This window comes from Exophiala dermatitidis (assembly GCF_000230625.1).
Source record: "Exophiala dermatitidis NIH/UT8656 unplaced genomic scaffold supercont1.5, whole genome shotgun sequence".
NCBI lineage: Eukaryota > Fungi > Ascomycota > Eurotiomycetes > Chaetothyriales > Herpotrichiellaceae > Exophiala > Exophiala dermatitidis.
In genome coordinates this window covers 180,113-201,154 of record NW_008751650.1, presented here as the reverse complement: position 1 = coordinate 201,154, position 21,042 = coordinate 180,113, and the positions used below count along the sequence as shown (strand labels likewise).

The following is a 21,042-nucleotide window of genomic DNA, read 5'->3' as shown; positions in this document are numbered from 1 at the left end:
TACTGGGAGACACTTCCATTCTGTCATGCTACAAGCGATCAGTTTGTACCTGGTCAACCTTAGTGGCGCCCTTCACGACCAACGTGACACAGAGAGGATTGAAGTTTGGTGGAGAGAAATGCAAAAGGTTCCCACACATCCGTTCCCTTGAGACCATATCGGCCTCCCCGATGTTTTACTAGTTTCGCCTCCTGCGCGTCATGACTTTACAACCCAGCCTTGCACAGACATCTACCAGTATTTCTTTCTGCCTCTCCGAGGACAGGCTCTTCATGCGAAACCATCCTCGCGAGAATGGCCGTTGGACCCGTCTCTCTCTATCGACGGACTTTGGCCGAACGCCAACATTTATATGATGCTGCCATCGCTACAGGCCAATATACCCCTTTTCTTTATCCGTGGGATACTCTGCCAGCATTATATCTATTCCTTGCAATAATCATATGCCCCCGGCTTCCCCCCAAATGGTCTGTGGCTGTGCGATACATGTCGTTTCTAGTTGTGACATTCCATTTTGCATATATCATTTCCCACCGACGCACGCTTGGGTTCGCTGGTGGGTATATCATGGGTATCGCCAGCGCATGGGGTGTTGTCATGGCGGGGACACTACTTGTGTTGAATGACCCAGGGAAGGATTTCACAAGACTCGAAACCAGACCTGCTACAGGAACAGACCATAGAAGTCAAGCAGAACACAGCGCCGTCCAGAACACCTCCTCTTTCACAGGCGAGTTCCACAACATTGATCTCAGGAGGAGGAAGGTTCCGGGAGTATACTCGTCTACGGACATACAGCAGCCGTCTCTGCCAGATGTCGATAAACCTGCGACGAGGCCCTATCGGTTGGTCTGGCAAGGTTTCCCTCGCCATCCAGAATGGTCACACGTCCTCGACTGGGCTGTAGACTTGATTACGAACTTCCGAGGGGTCAACTGGAACCATCGAATCCCGACAGCAGGAGAAATTGACGCACCGTTGCCTCCTCAGCCAACAGACGGGGACTCAATAGCCAAAGACGGGGGCAGAGCAACTGCGGTGCCCTGGCGGACACTGAGGTCGTTCCAGCGGCGGACTATACAAGACTTTGTCTTCCTTTACCTGTTCATTGACTGTTTGAAAGCGATAATGATGACGGACCCGTACTTCCTTGGTCTCGAGCCTTTGGATTCTCCCGCCCCATGGCAGTGGCTGGCTCTGTTGAACAGCCATATCCCCATGGCGACACGTTGTATTCGGCTTTTGGTGTCCATGACGGCGGTTATTACAGCCCTGACTTTTGTTTACAGCCTGAGCCCTCTGTTCTTTGGGGTTGTTCTACCAGCTCTCTTCGACGTCTCGAGAATAACCAAGGCGCCGCTTCTGGAGCCATGGATGTATCCACCACAATGGCATCCACTTACGAGGTCAGTGCTGAATTCTAGCCTGGCAGGGTTCTGGGGCAAGTTCTGGCATCAAATGTTTCGCTTTGGCATATCAGAACCCTCAAGAGTTTTGATCCAACGGCACAGGTTGGATCAACGGGGGACTCCTGCTCGGTTCATACAACTTCTGGTTGGGTTTGCCGTGTCTGGCCTGATTCATGCGACTGGAAGTTACACTGCGTTCTCAATCAAGCCATCCCGTCCGTTGACAGGGCCTCTGACGTTCTTTTTGACACAAGCGTTGGGTGTTTTGCTACAATCCTCAGTCGTTACTATGCTGCACAGGCATGTCCCGGCCATCAAATCATTTCCAAGGGTCTTTGGACAGATAGCAAATCTTGTGTTTGCCTTGTTCTACCTCTATCTCACAGGCCCGCTTTTGGCTGACGACTTCGCCCGGTGTGGGATCTGGCTCTTTGAGCCTGTCCCTATCAGCCTGTTCCGCGGACTCGGTTTCGGGCCAGGTGGGAAGGATGAAGGGTGGTGGGTGTGGTATCAGGAGGGCGCCCAGTGGATAGGGTGGTGGAAGGGCGACCGCTGGTGGAAGCGAGGATTTGCGATATATTAGACTTTGAGAACTTGTGAGATAGGTTTGAGGGTCCTCGGTGATCTCGAGTCTGCTAGTAGTCAGTAACGAAGTACATTGTAAGAAAAGGCCGGCTAAGTGTAAAGTGTCAAAAATAAGAGTAACAATGGAGGTACTGTGTTATATCAGGTGCACTACTGGCATCGGAGTGTGTTTATTTTGATTCACGGGCTGCCTGCGACGCTTTTTAGGTGCCGGGAATCACTGCAAGCCACTCCGGGTGTTAAGGGTGTGATGTCAGACTCAACTGCAGCGTGCAACCACTCGCTGCACCGCCTGCGCCATTACAATATTCTGCCTGCGCGCTCAAGTTGCACCTCACACGATCTCTTCCATCTCGCTGTTCCTTCACCAAATCTCCTGATAATCGTCAGAGTATTGCATTGGAAGTACGCATAAGATCTTACGGCCAGATCTTGCTTGGTGTTGAGCAGCGTACATTGTACTTTATCACCTAGTTTGGGCTCACGCGCCGTCTTCCTACCCTACTAGCAGTGTAAACAGTCCAAGCGGTGGACACCCACGCCTCGGCGCATTTATTAGGCAGCTCGCCGACGGGACCTTGCCCCTGCTCCAGGCCTGCGACATCCACAGGCTACTACCAATTTGCACTGGCACTGCTGAACTGGTGGCAGGACTGGCCGCTAAATCTGGAACTGCAGACCCTCTTGTGCCCTGTGCTTTTCCACGAGAGCAGCTGTGGCAGCACCTACGCAAAGAGCAGAGATCAGATAACCCGGGCACCTAGCGCAGTGCCAGGATTCAGGGAGGGCTGCTTGCTTCTTTCAGCCCGTTTCGTGCCACACCACACCGTGATCCGACTTCTCACGTCGGTCTGTCAAGATTGTCGCCGCACTCGATTCTGCATGCACGTCATCTCCACGAACATCAAGCCTTCGCCGTAGCACTCGAGGGCGCAATCACCGGCGGTGCGCAAAGGTCGTTGTGATCACAATCTCGTCCATTGTGTCCTGCTCTCATCGCTGGGGCGCTTGTCGCGACCTATCCACCGTCTTTCCTGGCCCGGCGACACCTGCAAATCGCCTCGAACCCACCCCGCGCCACCTGTTCTGTATCACCAAAAGCCAACATCGCCTGCGCACCTCGCCGTTTCCGATCAGAGTCAGCAAACGGGTCCGGCTTTGCTCGTTTGCTGATGTCCATTCGTTGTTCCCACACCCCCCGTCATGGCAATGCCTGCGCCGCTTGCCAACGAAAAAAAGCGAGTCAAGGTGTATGAGCTGCGCGAGAATGACTGGTTTGATAGAGGCACCGGGTTTTGCACAGGGCAGATCATCAATGTATGTTTCGCGCCCATTGGCTTCAGGCGACCGCAACGCGAAACTTGCAGGAAGAGGGACGGGCTAACCATGTGCTTTAGGATGAACCAAGGATATACGTCGAGTCGGAAGACCACCCTGAGCGCATGCTGCTCGAGACCAGGATCCTTAAGGAGGATGGATATCAAAAGCAGCAAGGTAGCATAACAAGTCTCTATCTTGATGTGATAACAACTGACGCGTTCAGATACTCTGATCGTCTGGACGGAGAACAATGGCACTGACAATAGTTGTGACATGGCCCTCAGCTTTCAGGAGGCTGAGGGCTGCGCAGTGATATGGTACGTTAGGTCGCGGTGCGCTTCACTCAAGATACTGATAATGGTCAAGGGAATTCGTCCAGCAAGTGCAACAGCAGTTGCTTTCTCTTCCAGGTGAGACTCTCCACCGCCCCGTTCCTGATGTACCATGCTTATACATCCAAGACGATGGACTTTCAGATGATGCGCTCGACCACATATCCACTTCTTTCACGCTCAACCCTCCCGAGTTGAGCAATCTTGACGAGATCGAGGCGAACATAAGGCAGGCGAGCCTCACGCAAGGTGGTCGCGAAGCGCTGGCGAAGTTCTTAATAAAAGAAGAATACCTACTAAAACTAATACCCTTGGTGGAGATGGCGGAGGATCTTGAGAGTCTGCCTGACTTACATCGACTCTGCAATATCATGAAAGCCTTGATCCTGATGAACGACAACACAATCATAGAGCACTTGGTCACCGACGAGATTATCATCGGAGTGGTTGGCGCGCTCGAGTACGACCCCGACTTTCCTACCCACAAAGCCAATCATCGGCAGTACCTCTCGGACGAGTCGCGGTATAAAGAGGTTGTTGAGATCAAAGACCAGAACATCAAGCGGAAGATCAGACAGACATGGAGGCTGCAATATCTTAAGGACGTTGTGCTGGCACGAATCCTGGATGACCCCACGTTTGGCGTCCTCAACTCCCTCATTTTCTTCAACCAAGTTGACATTGTACAACATCTACAAAACAACACTGCTTTTTTGAAGGAGCTTTTTGCGATATTCAGTCCTGACAATACCGACTTAAAGCGAAAAGAACAAGCTGTACAATTCCTGCAGCAATGTACCGCGGTCGCCAAAACTCTGCAGATGCAGGCACGTGCAAATCTCCTGAACAATTTCATTGCTCATGGCCTGTTTGCCGTCATCACCTTTGCGGTGAAGCACCCTGAGCCGGCCATGCGAACCACGGGGGTCGAAATCCTCGTCGCCCTCCTTGACCATGACCCCAACATGATGAGGGGCTACATGCTCAAAGCCGTCCACGAAAAGAAGACTCCGTTAACAGACACTTTGATCGACCTGCTGCATGCCGAGACAGACCTTGGTGTCAAGAACCAGTTGGCAGATGCCATCAAGATTCTCCTGGATCCTCAACCTCCCTCTAATGACCCCATGGGTAACCGGCAGAGCTCGGAGTTCATGACCAAGCTGTCACGACCACCGCACATAACCCAGGCTCAGCAACAGAACGAGCAATTTGCCCAGGATAATTTCGATCGATCATGTCGAAAACTCTTCGCACCTTTGAAAGCGCTTGGATCTCGAGAGTCGATGCAGAACTTTTCGTACCAAGAAGTGTCCTTGTTCTCTTACCTGGTGGAGATTTTGACCTTTTTTGTCCGGCAACATCCGATACGAAGTCGACCTTTTGTAATATCAGAAAACCTGGCTGTGCGCGTAGCTCAACTGCTGTTAGTGTCGCAAAAGCCACTGAAGCTGACAGCCTTGAAATTCTTCCGTACAGCCATCGCCTTGCAGGATCAGTTTTACATTGCTCAGGTCATCAAAAGTGATGCCTTTGAAGCCATTTTGAACATCGTCCTCGACACCATGCCTAGGGATAACCTCCTGAATTCGGCGTGTCTGGAGCTGTTTGAATACATTCGGAAGGAAACGATCAAACCAATAATTCATCACCTCGGGGAGATTTATCGGCCAAAGCTTCAGGAACTTAGCTACATCGACTCTTTCCAACACCTTCTGATCCGGTATGAGCAGCTGACGCACGACCGTCCTGCTCCAGAGCACACTCTCTTTAGCCAGGGTGACGCAACCCCGCCGACGCATCGTCCAAGCTTGGGTGGTAGGTGGCGCGGGATCGCAGACATGGACGCCAGCGAAGAGGATTACTTCAATACGTCGGATGATGAGGAGGACGATCATGATGGAGGCATGGAGCAGGAGTCTAGCAAGGATGTTTCCGACCGAATGCAGTGGCATCGTAGGAGGATGAAGGTCGAACTGATGAACGGCGGAGCTTCTCCCATCAGTAAACCACTGGTGGATTATCCTGATGATGACGAAGATGAAACCATGGATGTCAAAGCTGCAGCAACACCGGAAACGCCTCTGACGCCGGACAGTGGCAAGGAAACCTCACCCCCAGAGGTCAAGTCTGCCGCACAAAAGATGTTGCAACCATCACCCGACATTAAGTCCACTGGCGAGCCGGATTTGCAGCAGCCTCCCGAGCGAATTAGCGAAAAGCGACGAAGACAAGAAGAAGACGATGACGATGAATTAGGCAAGTTGTCTGGCGGTTCGAAACGGAGGAATTCGTCTTCGAGTGTTTCGAGTGTTGCCTCTCATGGGTCTTTGCGGAGAAAAAAGGGGTTTTTGAGATCGAAACAGGCCGAGGAGCCGGCCACCCTTCCCAGCAGCGTCGACACGGAAAATCGAGTCGGTGTGCAGAAGCCGAAGAAGATTGCGATCAGTATCTCAAATGTCACGAACCAAGATGATGATTCTGCCACGCAGCAGGCTCAGAGCGAGCAATCTGCAACGATCAGCGAACAGGGGTAGAGCAATTTGGGGAAAGCAGGACATGTTTTGGCTTCAGCAATGATGTGGAATGTGTCCATGCTTATGCTATGTACGATATTGCAAGTTGTCTCCAAGAGAGGACAATCAGCGGGACAAAGGATGTGGGTTTGCCTGGCACAGCATTCAGGCAGTGATTACACCGAGGAAGTTTGGTCTATGCCGGGCGAGCACAGATTGTGCTTGTGCTCCTAACTGGCGAACTCCAGGAACAGCTCTGAAAGATGGAGCTCTTTCAAGCGGTGGTTTCCATGACGGCCCAAGTCCTGGATAGGGATGATTGACAACCCAAGCACGAGGCTGTTCAAGAGAACAATGACAGCTAATATTGTTGCCGAAGGCGGGCTAAGATAACGCCCATCAATGACCTCAGGCGTGGCGCATCATTGGAATGTCTGACGAGCAGCTCAGAAGAGCCCATGTCCGGCAGTAGTTGACCGTGTACGAAGTACCAAATTCCAGTGATCTGTGTGGTGGCGGTGGTGTTGGCGGCTTGGAGCGGACCAGATGGATTTCTAGCCTCGTCAAACCAAATGACTTGAGTCTGCGCAGATGCATGTGGAGTTTCAGTTGTAAACAGGTTATGGGAGATGTTGCCCCTTTCTTCAGCCTCGTCAGCAAACTCAGAAGTTTGCACGTATTGCTACTGTTGTTTACAATGCAGTCTGAAAGTATGGACCAAACATGCCAAGGTTATTTGTTATGTTTGCCTTCGATCTTGATCCCCAACGCTCCTTAGTCATGCAAGTGGTCCCCGTCCTCGCCCATGCCAGTCAGCCTCGTACCATACCTTGACTATATGATGTGACTCAGGCCGTGTTCGAGGAACTTCAAGGTTTTGGACTTCCCTGGCATACAAATACTGATCGGACATTCGGCTCCTTATTATATCTCAGTGACGGTGATATTCCTTGTCCTCCGTTGTCAAAGTCCAAAAAGAAGTACTACTACTAGTATCTCGATACTACAGGGTTGATTGACCAGTGATTGCGAGCTCCCAGATCGGCGGACTACTAGGTATCACTCGACAACAAGACCCCGAGTCAACTTGAAGTCATGTCTGTTATTGATCTTCGTCATCGTCATCTTTCTATCTCGAGCAACAAGACAATACAAACCATGAGCGCAGAGACAGGAACAGGTGCCGGCGTCAGCGCTCGCACCATCTCCGACTATTCTCACGACCATGTCATTCTACTCTTGGATACACCGGACTTTGAGAATCCACCGGCGTGGTTGAGTGATAATTTTCAGATCATTGAGGGAGGTGTACATGCCGGTGAGTAGCGTTACACTATGCACTACGCATCTAGCAGCTACCAGCTCATTTCGGCGATATTCTCCTTCTTCTCGTCGTTTCTTCGGCATTGGTTTGTGCGGTTAGGGTGCAGTGGCTGGCAGTGTTTGTTTGTCTGGCTGGCGTGGTGTATCGCTGCTGGAATACAGTACGGTACCAGCCAGGCCGGGCATTCTACAGTATCCAATCCTTCCATTCCTGTCTCTCCATGTCGTGTCACGATCTACGATTACATTTTGTTTGCAAATGCGAACTTGGCGGGCATCGTTATGATCCCGGCTCGGGTCAAGTTCCCCTTCCGTGTCTACTCGAACATCATGATCCTTCTTGTTTGTTTCATGTCTTATCGCACTTGGAGAGAAGAGAATGAAAACCAACCAAGCTTCTTTCCATCTCCCTCAGTGGATTGGGATTCGCATTCTTACTACAAGTACATTACATACATAGCCAACCACTCCATCTCCATCATCTCGACTCTGTCCGGACTCCTACTCAGATTTCCAATCTCTAGGCGGCTCCTCCCGAAACAAACTCATCGTCTTCTCCGACGGCACCTACATCGAACTAATCAACTGGATTGCCGAACCCACCGAATTCTTCGACTGGAAAGGCAAACCGGCCGGCTTGATCGACTTTGCACTCACGACTCCCGCTCCCAAATCGGCCCAAGAGACGATTGCCGAAGTTGACAAACGCTTGACATCCCCCGGCACCTCTGGTGATTCCGGTCTCGGCATCCAATTCAAACAACCAATCCACGGCGGCCGCAAACGCAAAGACGGCAAAAAAGTCGAATGGTACGTGACGAAACCATCTTTCGACAATAGTGCCCCCAGCGTCCCAAGACCATTGGACCAATACTTTCCCACGGGGAGACTTGATGTCCCGTTCTTCTGTCACGATGTCACGGATCGGTTGTTGCGGATTCCGTATAAAGATTCACAAGAGTCCTCGTCCTATTCCTCTTTGACAACCCATCCCTGTGGAGCTAGAGGAATCCTTTCCGTCGACGTCGTCGTTCCAGAGGAACAGTTTGAGAATTATGTGAAGCTATATACTGCTGTGAGCGGTGCTTTGCCTCAACGTATCTCTTCTACTTCTTCTTCCGGAGAGGACAGTAGTGGCGTCACCGCCTCAAACCGCAAAAATGCAGCCGTCTTCTTCCCGTTGAGTGCACCGGACCAAAACGCCATGAAGGATGTCGAGGGAAAAGTCGGCATCGAGCTGCGCACTCCGCGTGACGAGGCCGATGATGCTTGGATACAGAGCCGTGGCGTGGGGATCAGACAGGTCCGCCTTTATGCTCCCTCTGCTGCTGCTACCACCACCAGCACCAGCACTACTACTCCTCACCAGCCTGGTCGCGGAAAACCACTTGCTAGCCAGGGCATCGGTGAGAGTCTCCTTCTTGTTCAGTCTGTCTAGAAAAGCAAGAGACTATGTCGATCAATGTCCAACATCATCTAGTTTAGATGACCAGAGAAGTAATATAATGGAATGATGGGACAAAGATTCCTGTGGTAGGGCCCGAATCTTGGGTACCAGTATTGTCGGAAGCAAACATACTACGCCGCAAGACGAAAGAACCTCAGCTAAAGCTTGTGGCTGATAATCATTCATTGCTATCTAAGACACGTATATGCAGACCTTGTTATCATGCCATCAGTCGCTGCTGTGTTTATCATATCCAGACAGGCGCAAATCTTGCTGCTTCCGAGTGAAATAAACTGTATTGACCACAAGGATGAAGTGCCAATGTCGATATAAAAGGCACTGCAAAAACAACAATACACAACGTCTCTTAAAACAATTGATCCACGCTCATTCGATAACCGACTTCCCGACTCATTCTGCGAGGAACGCCCGAAAGTAACGTGGAGTCACCACCCTGGCGGGCACGGTCCGTTCGGTCTACGCTGGACCGCCTCCTTGGCCTGTTGGCCACCGTCAATTGTCTCAACCCTTCCGGATTTGTTTTGGATCGCGTTCTTGCGGTGCCTGAAGCTCTATGTTGACTGTTTCTGTGCATCTGTGCCCCAGATCCACCGCCGTTGCCAAACTCCGGCTGCTTCGGGCCTATCCCTGAGTTGGCCACGACATTATTCCAAGTTGCTTGTTCTTGAGAAGCAAGTGCTTGATGTCCCCGAGAAATCTCTGTACTTGGCCGCTTTTGATGTTGATGGCTGCGTTGTTGCCGGTTTCTGAGCTCTCTTTGCTGATGGATCATGTTCCGCTCTCGCTCGCTGAGCATGACCTTTCGAGGCGGCGAGTCAGCAGGCACCTCAAACTCGGATTCGGAAAATCCGAGCCCTGAAGTTGAGACCTGGAGTCTAGGCAGCTTCGGCCCCTCTTGCTCCTTCTGGTAGACCAGGTGGCAATGATAACAGCTAGGATGTCGTGTGACATGATGATGGGAAGACGATGCCATACTTGGACGGCCTGGCGCAGCATTTTCATCCGTTGTTGTTTGACTTTCCGAGCCAACTCTACAGTGTTCGTGAGTACGGCTTTGCCGTCTAGGAGAGTTGTCGATGTCTTGTCGAAGGGTATCGACATCGTTAGGAGGAATGGTCCCCCTTTCTCGCTGTTGAAGTTCCATTGAATGACGGAGTGGAGCGGAGAATGCTTGTCCCTGGTGGAAAGGTGTTGGGCCCGGGACGTCCGGTGGGACCGGAACCGTTTTCGCCCGTTTGGCCTCGATAGAAGCAGCGACCTGGGCCAGGGAATTGGGCAGAATGTCGAGCGAATTGATGGGAATAAGTGTGACAGGAAGCTGCACCGCCACGGTTTTGAACATTCTGACCGTGACCACCACGTTAACGAAATATCTGACCTCAAAATACCTTCCAGTACTGATTGTGACGTGGCCACGCGGTGCCTCCAGTTCGATGGTTCTCACCTCCGAAGTGTGGCTCGGGACACCCTTCCATGAAGTGCCTTTCTTGAATGTCGAGCCACTGACAATCTCGGTGTCTGTACGTCGGGGTAGCCGAAGGTGATTTGCGCTCCTTTCAATGGTGCCGGCTGGGGCGTGTGTGTACCATAGGGTTGTCTTCTCCAGTTGTACCTCTATCTTTTTGATGGACTTGGATGTATTATTCACAATATGAACGTCGATAAAGATCATGGCTCCATTGACCCAGGTCTGCCGATGTAGCCCGGCAGTCAGCTTCACAGTTTGGGTTTCTGCTCCGTGTGTCAAATAGAGTGTGTCAGCTGCCAGAAGAGGGCTCGGTAAGCTCGCCAAAGCTTTCTCTGGATCATGGACGGTAAGCATCTGGACGCTCCACGTCTGTCTGACGACACTTCGTTTATCACCGACACGCAGGACAACCGACGGGCATAAAAGGTAGCGGATAGAAGCATGTCGGGAGGCATATGGCGGCGGTCCAAGCTTGAGCGGCAGATTGACGCAAAATGGAAGAACCGATGTAGCAGGTTTCAACTCCCACCATAGATCTGGCCCCGGTAAAGGCTGTTGCGAAGTCACTGAAGAAGGAGGCGGAGGGTTGTCCTTGTCGAAAAGCTCAGTGGCCAGAGAAAGAAAGACCCAGCGTCTCCCATCACTGATTTCCTCCACACCAATCACATCGACGGAGGCTTTGGAAATGTAGATTGGCTTCATCTTCGCTTTTCGAGGCACTCCGCCATCAACCTGAATAGCTATTTCGCCTTCAACTGTACCCCCACCCACAAACAACGGAGAGGGAAGGCGGACAGACAGATCGACCCGAGAATGGCGGATACTGCCGTTGTCTAGGACTTCATGTGGAGGAGTAGTACGAATGAAAGTGCGTGCAGCAGAGGGTCGAAGGATTTCGGAGGATTGAGCTGACCGGTTTATGGCAACTCGGACCGGCGACTCTGCCCGGCCTCTGTTGGGTACTATTTGGGCGCTGTCGTCCAGCTCATGTGTTTTCCACGTTGGTAGCTCTTGCATGGAAGCCTGTCCCGAGCCTCCAAGTCCACGCGAAAATATACTGGCCGAAGACCTTCGTTCCGGAACCTGGCGCTGAGGCAAACTGATCGCACTGGTGGTTCGACTTCCCAGGACCGACGAATTGCCATTCCGCCCAGATCGAAGTGCAGTGGGTGTAAGGTATTCAGAGGATGCCGTTGGTGAAAGAGCACCGCTTGGGCCAGGCGGAGTCTCAGGTCTGTCTTGAGTGCCGTCTGACCATTCAATGCCGGGACTCCCTAGTATAGTTGCAGTCTTTGAAGACCCGGACACTTCTCGAATGTCGGACAACTGATGTACTCGATGTCTTGCCAAGGCAGAGATTGGTCGAGAGAAGGCTTCGAGGCTTGAGTGAAGGGCAAAACGGGTTTGTTTGGCATCTTCAGAAGATGTTCGCTTGATGAGAGAGAACCGTTTTGGCTGATCTAGACCAAATCAGCCGATACAGATCCAGACATCGTATCCACTCACCGTTCCGTGTCCTCTGCTCCATCAGATGCCAATGGTTTTGAGCTGTTTAGACATGTGGTTAAGGAGGGTCTTATAGGGGTCGTGGCCGGGGCTTCACACTTCGCAAACGAATGAAGCAGGGTAAGATGAAGTTTCTTCAACTGAGATAAGGACCCGGTCACAACATGAGGGATTAAGACAGTGAGCGCAGGCATGGGACCGCAGCTGTTGCAGTTGTGAGAGCATGATCATCGCGTCACTCCTGCCAACTGCTTTCTGCAGCATAGAGGGTAGAAGGCAGCAGGTGCATGTTGCTTCCTTCCTCCGGCGAGTCTGCAGTGTTTTCACTAGCATTGCTCCCGCCTCTATTGTGCAGTACCCTTCCTTACCTTCGGCCCATTGATAGCGGCATGTTCTCACGTAATTGCAGACCTGAGAACGATGCTATCTGAAATAACATCCACAACCATGTCGTAAACCCACCGAATTTGAGATCCTCTGAAACCAGTGTATTCGCAAAGTTGGCGATTTACAGCCCAGTTTGTTTCTCTTCTATATCATCCCGGCATACGTACCAATACCACGAGAAACACGATCCAGACGCCAGAATCTCTTGCTAATGCTGATGCTAGTGAGCTCTCCTATTGAGGGGGCCACTGCCAAATTGGGCAGCGTCGCAGAGCGAAACTGTCCCTCTTCTTTCCAGGAACGTAAGACACGCGCCCTGCGCTCGTTGTCCTCTTTCAAAGGGATTCTGGCAGTATTTACCACAATAAAGCCTTCGACGACAATGACTGTATTGTAGTGCCACCTACTACTGGGGCTTAGCAGCCGAGACCGACTACCGTGTAGCCGATCCCAATCAGAGCCGCCAAGGCATGCCTCCTGCTCTTGCCATAATCAGCTACTGTTTCCGGACCTCCTTGTCCCTCATGCTTGCAAACTCGGATCCCAGTTAGCAAGGGAAGACCCATTGATGATCGACGCGGAGGCCGGGGTAGCGTCGGGCGGAGATGGATTCTGCGGCCTCCGCTCGCATGATCTGTTTGTTCTCAATACAATGAATGTTGTACTTTGTGATGGTCTGGCCAGATGTGACAGGGAGATCCTCGGGCTGCGCGGACAAGGAACTGACACTTCAGTCCACGGAGAAAGACAACTCTCAAAAGGCGGGGAACGGGACTAAAGGCGAAGCTGAACCCAGTCCGGGATACGGTTCGGTGGCCAAGAAGCCTAGCGACAAGATCCTGCTGCTCATCTGACGCGGATTTTGTGGACAGCGGGTTGCAGTTGGTGGCTGGTTTCGCGGCGCTCGCTTGACGTTGGATCAGAATTGTTCATCTATGCCTCTTTAGTCCATAGCTCCAGCCGCCACTCCAGATGCGGAAATAGTTGGCGGTAGGGCAGACCGTGATTGGTTTCCCGCATCATGATGGTCCCCGACTGAAAATTTTTTCCCACGTGGTGCGTGCCCCAAGTGCGTCGCCGTTGAGCTCCCGCCGTTTCCACGAACGCCCTGTGAGCTGGGCATGGGCAGAGTTTTCGCACTTTTGCTCTGTGATGATAGTCGTGAGGGAGCTCACGGCGTCTTCCCCTCTATCTGATCGTGCATACCGACAAGAACACATTCTCCCCTCCACATAACGGTGATGCTGGCGCAAATGATCGGCTGACTGAACGGAAAACCCACCTTTTTGAGCCATTTCATGTTATTATTGGAGGCTTGGTTCCATTCCTCGATTTCCGGCAAGTGTTTTGAGGGGTTAGGGCTCCAAGGTCCTTGACTACTACTCAAACCTTCGATCTCACGCGGCCCGGAAGCAAGATCAGGCGCTGCCTTCCAGGGAGCAGACACCCTGCTTCTCATAACTGGCCTACCCCCCCACCATCCCTGGTCCGGTCCTCTCGTGGTGCAAATTCTGTTAGCTCATTAGATTACCTCACGCCTTCCTCTCTTCACTGTTGCTCATTGCTTTACTCATCTCTTATCTCTATTTCCAATTGTCACACATCTTTTCTTTTACGTTTTTGCTATCAGATCCCACGGGGTTGCGCGTCAGATCTTGCCATCCCCCGGTCGAGTATCTCGCCCTCGTTATTGGTGCTTGATGCCAGGCACGTCAAATTAGACTCGAGTTGCGTGGAGCAGGCATGGGCTCATTGTCGAATGCCGACTCAACGCTTCCCGACGCTGTGGTTCCAAAGCGCGAGCCTAGTATCGAGAGATATTCGTCATCCTCAGCCTCGACACCAGGCCAGGCTGAGGCTACAACTGCAACGGGCTCTGAGCAGCCTGCCCAAGAGCCTGCCCCTGCCCCAAAACGCAAAGGTGGTAGAAAACCTGTAAGTCCATTCCAAGTTGCAATGCTACCTATAAATGTTTGATAGTCCTCTGACACGCCTGTTCAGATATATGCCACTTCAGAGGAACGCAAGCAAAGGAATCGTCAAGCGCAAGCAGCCTTCCGCGAGCGCCGGACCGAATACATCAAGCAACTGGAGACGACGATCCAGCACCATGAAGAGACTCTTCAAAACCTCCAACAGAGCCACCGCGCGGCTGCCGACGAGTGTTTGATGCTGCGATATAAGAACTCGCTTCTCGAACGCATTCTTCTTGAGAAAGGTCAGTGGTAGTCGTCCATGCCCGCTGAATCCTTGCTAACTCTCTTGGTATAGGCATCGATGTTCAAGCGGAGCTCGCCCTTAAGGGCAGTCCAAATCTGCGACCACATCGTCCGCCTCCGATGACAGGCCAGGCATCTCCGATGCAGAAAGCAATGCTCAACAGACAACAGCAGGCCAGGCACCGACCAGCAATGGCACCCCCAATACAGACTGTAAATCAACCCTCCCAGGTTGGCGGATCACGCAGTTTCGCAGGCTCACCTGCAGCACAGCCCACCCCTCCCTCACAACATTCCTCTCCCTCTAACGCAAGATCACCGGGTTTTGCTTTGCAGGGGGGAATGGCCTCACCTGCAACCGACATATCAGCTCAGCACTCACAGCAATCGCAACCACCACAACAACAAAACCGGCCTTTGCCGCAGCCGGGCTCGTTTCCGTCACAGCCCAGACATCCGGCGAGGCAATTGTCGCAATCTGACAGTTCCCAACCATACCCACCTCGAACGCAACCCAACCATATGATGCAGGATAATTATTATCCAACGTCCTTTCAAAAACATTATTCTCAGCTCGGCAAGTTAACCCGTACCCCTTGTTTCTTTTCCTGCTTGTGGAGCTTTGTTCGTCCTAGACTGAATTCGTGAATACAGAACAGGAGTACGATGCACAAGCCGATCTGATGGACGAAATGGACGGCGACGATGTCGATACGGACAGCTTTATTCCAAACTTCCGACTGCCTCCGACCACCTCTGCACCCGGCATGCCTATAGGCATGCAAGCATCACCTCCGATGACGACCAGTGCCGCAAGCGATGGCGGTGGTAGTGGTGTTCTAATCGATCCCTACGATCCTATGCTGGACGCAGATCCTTTTGGGCTCACTGCCAGCATGACCTTTCCTAATCCTTATTCATATCCGCCGCAACAGCCCAGAAGATGAAGCACAACTGTGCGATACGACAGTGGGTACCACGTTGGACTTTGCCAAATCGCTGCTATTGGACATTAGCGCTGGCGCTGTGCATGAATGATGATGTGTGTGTTGGGTGGGCATTGTGCATGCCTATGCCATGCTTGACGACGAGAGTAGATCCAGATTAGTTTGTATATAATCAAAAGCTCCAGACTTGTACAGTGCAACTCTATAGTTGTGCTATTCGTGATTTCACGTAGCTTGTCCGCAGACAGGATGTCTATAGATCTCACTGCGACACAGTAGCATAGTGCCGTACTACAGCCTGATAAGTACGAGACAGTCCAACCCTGTTAGTAGGTGCCTGACACTGCCGTGCCCTAACGCTAGTCCTAAACCGGCATTTCTGGGGTGCCAAGTCTTCGCCCGAGAATTCCTCACGCATTGAACTCGCGCAGACACTGCAGCCCGACCGACCTTACCTGTAGGCATTACCTCACCACCGCTCAATCAGGCACTCATCCTACTCGACTTGACAAGGTCCTACATTTCGGGACATTGTCTGGGTCGAGCGTCTACCACCTTCCAGCTCGAGTTGGAGTTTCAATAAAGCAAGCCTTCACGGAAGGCGCTCGAGAGGAAACGTCATGGCGACCGACGTTAAAAGTAAGGTAAGCTACAAGCTCAACGACCACGGCGATTCACATCGTGCTTTTGGTGTATAAAAACTATCGCGCAGTAGCTAACAATGGACTTTGCAGAACCTCTACGAGTTATTGGGTACGACCGTTCCGGACTGCGCTGCGCTTTTCACAATTAACACATTTGCACAGGCAATACCTCGGACCAGGACTCTGATCGCGAGCCTGAACCACCCACCAAGGCGGTCGAAAAGCCAGTTCCCCGACATGGCAAACGCAATGCGCCAGAAGTTACCCCTGTCGAGGCAGCTGGAAATGTAGCTGTTCGTGGCCGTGGTGGTCGGAGAGGAGGTGGTTTCAGTGCAAATGAAGCTGGTATGCTCATAGCCACAACGTCGCAGCTGTTAGATCGACTTGCTGACTTCTTGGGCAGCATTCCGTGACCGAGCCACTGGCAGAGATTACAACCGTGAAAAGCCTGCTGAGGCCGGTGATCGTCCCATCCGTGAACGCGGTCCTGGTGCTCGCCGTGTTGGCCGCGGCCGTGGACCTCGCCGTGGCGGTGATTTTGGTGATCGACACAGCCGCACCGGTGTGAGGTGAGTTACCTCCTACGCATCCACTATTTATCATAACTAATCACCGATTTAGCGACCATCCCAAGCAAGTTGAGCACGGCTGGGGCGAGAACACTGGCGAGGGTGAATGGGCCGACGAGAGAGCCGGAGAAGCCATTGCCAAACAGGAAGAAAAGGAAGGATGGGACGCCGGAACCGCGGAAGCCTACAACGAGAACGCCGAACCCGTCACCATTCCCGAAGGCGGTGAACCTATCCCTGACCCTGAAGCCGAGCCAGAGAGCAACACAAAGTCCTATGCCGAATACTTGGCGGAGCAAGCTGCGAAGAAGCTTGAAGGACTTGGTCTGAAGGAAGCCCGTGCTCCCAACGAAGGCGCCAAGGATGACAAGAAGTGGAAGTCGGCTAAGGAATTGGCCAAGGATGACAACGAGGACTACTTCAAGGGCGAAGAGAAGACAAAGGCCCAGCGAGAGCGTGCTCAGAAGAAGGAGTTCCTCAACATCGACTACACCTTCAAGGAGCCACCGCGCGAATCCCGTGGTCGTGGAGGTAGCCGAGGCGGTCGAGGCCGTGGCGATCGTGGTGGTGAACGTGGCGCTTTCCGTGGTGACCGTGGCGGCCGAGGTGAATTCCGTGGACGAGGACGTGGCGGCCGTGGCCGTGGTGGCAGTGATGCTCCTGCAGTCCCAGTCGACGACGAGAATGCTTTCCCCAGCCTGGGTGGAAAGTAAATCACTCCAAGTGATCTTTCAACCGCACCGTGCACACACGAGAAAGTACACAGACATCTCCTTCTGAACGGACATTCCCCTAAAGACAGTCCCCTTGATTTGCGCGGTCTTCATCCTGGTGGCTATGAAGCTTGAAACAAGCCTTCATAAAAGGTGCATCGGGTTCTAATTGAGTGCACTCGAGATCTTCAAAAGCATCCAGCAGGGATCAGGGAAAGGAGGGATTTTGTTCTACAGTCTCAAGCAGGCTTGATCCTGGCCGGCTTGGAATCGTGTAACATATGCTTTCTTGCTTTTGAACCTGGTCGATGCAGAATGGAACTCAAATTGATCAAATTGATTTTCCTGTTTCGTCCATGTACTCGTGTAGATCCGCCCATATCGTGATTCCATCCTAAGGTATTCCTGATCCGTTCGTGCTCACTGGCATTATAGTAGGGATTGCCGATCATGGTTCTAGAAGAAAGCAGACCATATCCATATAACGACCCCCTGACGGATAGGTCCCAACAGCACTCACCAAGCAGATCACCGGTAATTCAACTGAGGGAAGCTCCGACTGTTCAGTCAGCAAGCTATGGAAACGACCAGATTGGTCTCTCAACGCGTGTGACGGAACAGACGCCGGAAAACATAGGTGGGAGTTGAAGTCGGCAGTTGAAGTCAAACAACATCTGCCGAGGCTGCCAGCGGTGTATTCTCCTACTAGTACCACGGCAATAATAGTACTGTGGCATACAACAACAACTGCTCGACGTCGAACGCTCCCGCCAGCTCCTACCTAGGTACTCGTCCTCGAATCACGGCTCTTCCTCTGTCATATTTGCCCACAAAAGGAGCTTTCTGCCCTGGGGGTTTCCCCACAATCGTGGGTGCCGGTCATCCCTATATCCGATCTGTAACAGTTTACCACACTTGCCAGTGACAGGACAAAGGCCAGCTTGAGGGCTGGTGTGACCCCAATGAAGGGAGCCATTGCCGAACATTGCGACAGTCATCATCAAAGGCCGTCGAATTACCGACAGAGCTGGGTCATAATTCCCAATGCTATTCGCTGGCCTCGCCTGTCATGATCTATGGGATCGTACAAGCCTGCCTTCTTGACCCTTGCCCAAAGGTGAACTGCCGAGAGCAAACCTACTGAGCCACTCGACGCGATACAAGCCGGCACATCTACTGAGAGCGCACCAGATCTCAGTCCCCATCCCGCACGGGACTCGTATATCGGAAATGCCGTCTTCGACATTTGCGCCATCTGAAACTGAATGTGCTCCATAAGAGCCAACACCCATCTCTACTGTGGTGGAAAGGTGAGCATACTGGTAAAACGATCCTTCTCGGTGCTTGAATCTTTTGTGAATACCCCTTCTCCCAATCCGCCACGATGCTCGAATCCATAGTGCCCGTCATTGTCAATAACTGGCCTGTGGCCGTAGCCGTCCTTGTCGTGAGCTATTTCGTGCGCAACTACTTCTACCATGGTCTCAACAAATATCCAGGACCAGTGCTGGCAGGATTTACGGATTGGTGGAGGTTTTTCGACGTGTTGGGACGTCGACCAGATATCACTCACCTGAAGCTACATCGGCAATATGGGGATATTGTCCGACTGGGGCCAAACACGTTATCATTTGCGAATCCGAAAGCATTGAAGACCATTTATGGATTGAATAAAGGTTTTACCAAGGTATGGTATCCACGGAAGAATGTCAATGACGCCGAGTCGAGTCTGATCAGAACAACCTGTCTAGTCGGGATTCTACCCTGTGCAACAGAGTGTCAGCAAAGGAAAACGGTTACCGTCGCTGTTTTCGACCACCGACGAGTCTTACCATGCCAACCTTCGTCGTTCTGTCAACAACGCATTCTCAATGAGTCAGTTGGTTCAATATGAGCCTGCTGTTACCGAAACCGTCGAGGTTTTCCTGAACCAGACAGACAAGCTCTATGCGAAGCCTGGCCAGGTCTGTGATTTTGCGCAGTGGCTCCAATACTTTGCATTTGATGTAAGTTCTTTGAGAGAGCTGACAGAAGGCTGTCGTTCTTACCACCTCGCAGGTCATCGGGCAAATCACCTACAGCAAGCGGCATGGCTTCGTGGAGAAAAACGAAGACATCGACGGTATGGTCGGATATCTCGGAAGGTTATTTTCTTACGTTGCACCGGTAAGTATAGAAACCAAAAGAAATCAGCCCGCGTCGAGGTTGCTGACTATTCGTCTCTAGGTTGGGCAAATGCCTTGGCTTGACCTGTTATTCTTGAAAAATCCACTGGTTCTCCTGCTCGACAGACTCGGCGTGAAACTGTTCGCTTTTCCCGTTACTACCTTTGCAGTGCAACGCATGTCTGAACGTCTTTCCGAGATGCAATCACAAGGCCGCGAAAAGGGCACCGAGAAGCCAGACTTGCTGTCCATGTTCTTGAAAGCACAGACCGACCGGCCTGAATTCATGACCGACCAACGAGTCCTGACCATGGCAGTTTCCATGGCTTTTGCCGGTTCCGAAACCACGGCCATCAGCTTGGCTGCCGTGTTTTATTATCTCCTTCGCAATCCGCGCTGCTACCAGAGACTAATGCAAGAGCTTGACGACGCCGTGAGAGAAGGTCGAATTCAAAACCGACCAACAGGCGCAGTGACCTGGGCGGAATCTCAGCAGCTACCGTACCTTGATGCTTGTATTAAAGAAGCCTTCCGTATGCATCCTGCCGCTGGTCTGCCCCTGGAACGGGTCACTCCACCTCAAGGGATCGAGATTGACGGCCACTTCATACCAGGGGGCACGATTGTCGGCTGCAATGCTTGGGTGATCCACAAACGAGAAGAGGTCTTTGGGTCGAATGTGGACAGCTATATCCCTGAACGATGGCTTGATGTGAGCAAAGAGCAGCTGAAGGAAATGAACGGCACTTTGTTTCAGTTCGGTGCCGGAGCCCGGACGTGCATTGGCAAAAACATCAGTCTGTTGGAGATGTATAAGCTGATTCCTGCCTTTTTGAGGCGCTTTGAGGTAAGCTACACTGGATCTCAAACGACACACCCTCTAGAGATTCCTCGGCTGACTGTGGTTCGTGTCCCAGGTACAATTCGACGACCCCAGCAGAGACTGGAAGTTGCATAATGGTGAGTGAACCGAGCCTTGTGGCCCCCAACACTGTATTGTCCTTACTGACTCTTTTGATTTCTGCTGCAGCCTGGTTTGTTAAGGAACATGACTTTTACTGTCGGTTCAAGGCACGGGATCTGCAAGCTGCTGCCAGCTGATTCGAGTTTAACGTCATGAACGGGCATGTGTGACACCGGAGTTGGGAAAGCATTGCGTACGAAGCTCCTCCACAGCGGTCAAAGCCCGCACTTGCGACAATATCTATCTACGATTGTCGTTGCATTTCTCGAGCAAGTGTTGGTGGCAGGCGAGGGAGCTTGTCGACTAGGGAGTCAGTCTGCTGGCGACTTCAGCTTCACTTGTCATTAATCCTGAACAAAAAACTGTTGTTTTTTCTCATTTTAGAGTCAAATCACCTGCTTATTCCTGCCGTGCAAAGACTCCTCTACTACTGTCGTCGTCGTCTCGTCCGAGAGGCTTATTAAGCGTCACGTGACACGAAGTGTTTCTCGACCGAGAGACATCCAG

At 52.0% G+C, this 21,042-nt stretch overlaps 8 protein-coding genes across 8 annotated transcripts; 7 read left to right on the top strand and 1 right to left on the bottom strand.

Annotated features, from left to right (window-relative positions):
- The first annotated feature begins 21 nt into the window (after positions 1–21).
- Positions 22–2,133, top strand: HMPREF1120_05676 (uncharacterized protein). Its single transcript, XM_009159860.1, has one exon. The coding sequence runs from the start codon at positions 295–297 to the stop codon at positions 1,990–1,992; it is 1,698 nt and encodes a 565-aa protein (XP_009158108.1). The 5' UTR covers positions 22–294; the 3' UTR covers positions 1,993–2,133.
- Positions 2,134–2,284: 151 nt separating this feature from the next.
- On the top strand, positions 2,285–6,894 carry HMPREF1120_05675 (uncharacterized protein). The gene is made up of 5 exons (XM_009159859.1): positions 2,285–3,311; positions 3,392–3,488; positions 3,538–3,631; positions 3,681–3,724; positions 3,776–6,894. The coding sequence occupies exons 1-5, from the start codon at positions 3,198–3,200 to the stop codon at positions 6,181–6,183; spliced, it is 2,757 nt and encodes a 918-aa protein (XP_009158107.1). The 5' UTR covers positions 2,285–3,197; the 3' UTR covers positions 6,184–6,894.
- Positions 6,895–6,969: 75 nt separating this feature from the next.
- HMPREF1120_05674 (uncharacterized protein) lies at positions 6,970–10,648 on the top strand. The gene is made up of 2 exons (XM_009159858.1): positions 6,970–7,480; positions 8,010–10,648. The coding sequence occupies exons 1-2, from the start codon at positions 7,258–7,260 to the stop codon at positions 8,921–8,923; spliced, it is 1,137 nt and encodes a 378-aa protein (XP_009158106.1). The 5' UTR covers positions 6,970–7,257; the 3' UTR covers positions 8,924–10,648.
- HMPREF1120_05673 (uncharacterized protein) lies at positions 9,300–11,949 on the bottom strand (the record flags this gene model as incomplete). Its single annotated transcript, XM_009159857.1, has 2 exons — positions 9,300–11,881; positions 11,928–11,949. The coding sequence occupies 2 exons, from the start codon at positions 11,947–11,949 to the stop codon at positions 9,300–9,302; spliced, it is 2,604 nt and encodes an 867-aa protein (XP_009158105.1).
- A 2,108-nt stretch (positions 11,950–14,057) lies between these two features.
- On the top strand, positions 14,058–15,181 carry HMPREF1120_05672 (uncharacterized protein; the record flags this gene model as incomplete). Its single annotated transcript, XM_009159856.1, has 4 exons — positions 14,058–14,249; positions 14,316–14,532; positions 14,586–14,746; positions 14,807–15,181. The coding sequence occupies 4 exons, from the start codon at positions 14,058–14,060 to the stop codon at positions 15,179–15,181; spliced, it is 945 nt and encodes a 314-aa protein (XP_009158104.1).
- A 44-nt stretch (positions 15,182–15,225) lies between these two features.
- On the top strand, positions 15,226–15,480 carry HMPREF1120_05671 (uncharacterized protein; the record flags this gene model as incomplete). Its single annotated transcript, XM_009159855.1, has 1 exon — positions 15,226–15,480. One exon carries the CDS (start codon positions 15,226–15,228, stop codon positions 15,478–15,480), a length of 255 nt encoding a protein of 84 aa, XP_009158103.1.
- Positions 15,481–15,765: 285 nt separating this feature from the next.
- HMPREF1120_05670 (uncharacterized protein) lies at positions 15,766–17,819 on the top strand. Its single transcript, XM_009159854.1, has 5 exons — positions 15,766–16,124; positions 16,215–16,233; positions 16,287–16,469; positions 16,528–16,693; positions 16,746–17,819. The coding sequence occupies exons 1-5, from the start codon at positions 16,101–16,103 to the stop codon at positions 17,404–17,406; spliced, it is 1,053 nt and encodes a 350-aa protein (XP_009158102.1). The 5' UTR covers positions 15,766–16,100; the 3' UTR covers positions 17,407–17,819.
- A 343-nt stretch (positions 17,820–18,162) lies between these two features.
- Positions 18,163–20,946, top strand: HMPREF1120_05669 (cytochrome P450 oxidoreductase). The gene is made up of 6 exons (XM_009159853.1): positions 18,163–19,093; positions 19,158–19,412; positions 19,465–19,572; positions 19,633–20,418; positions 20,489–20,531; positions 20,602–20,946. The coding sequence occupies exons 1-6, from the start codon at positions 18,791–18,793 to the stop codon at positions 20,670–20,672; spliced, it is 1,566 nt and encodes a 521-aa protein (XP_009158101.1). The 5' UTR covers positions 18,163–18,790; the 3' UTR covers positions 20,673–20,946.
- Positions 20,947–21,042: the final 96 nt, after the last annotated feature.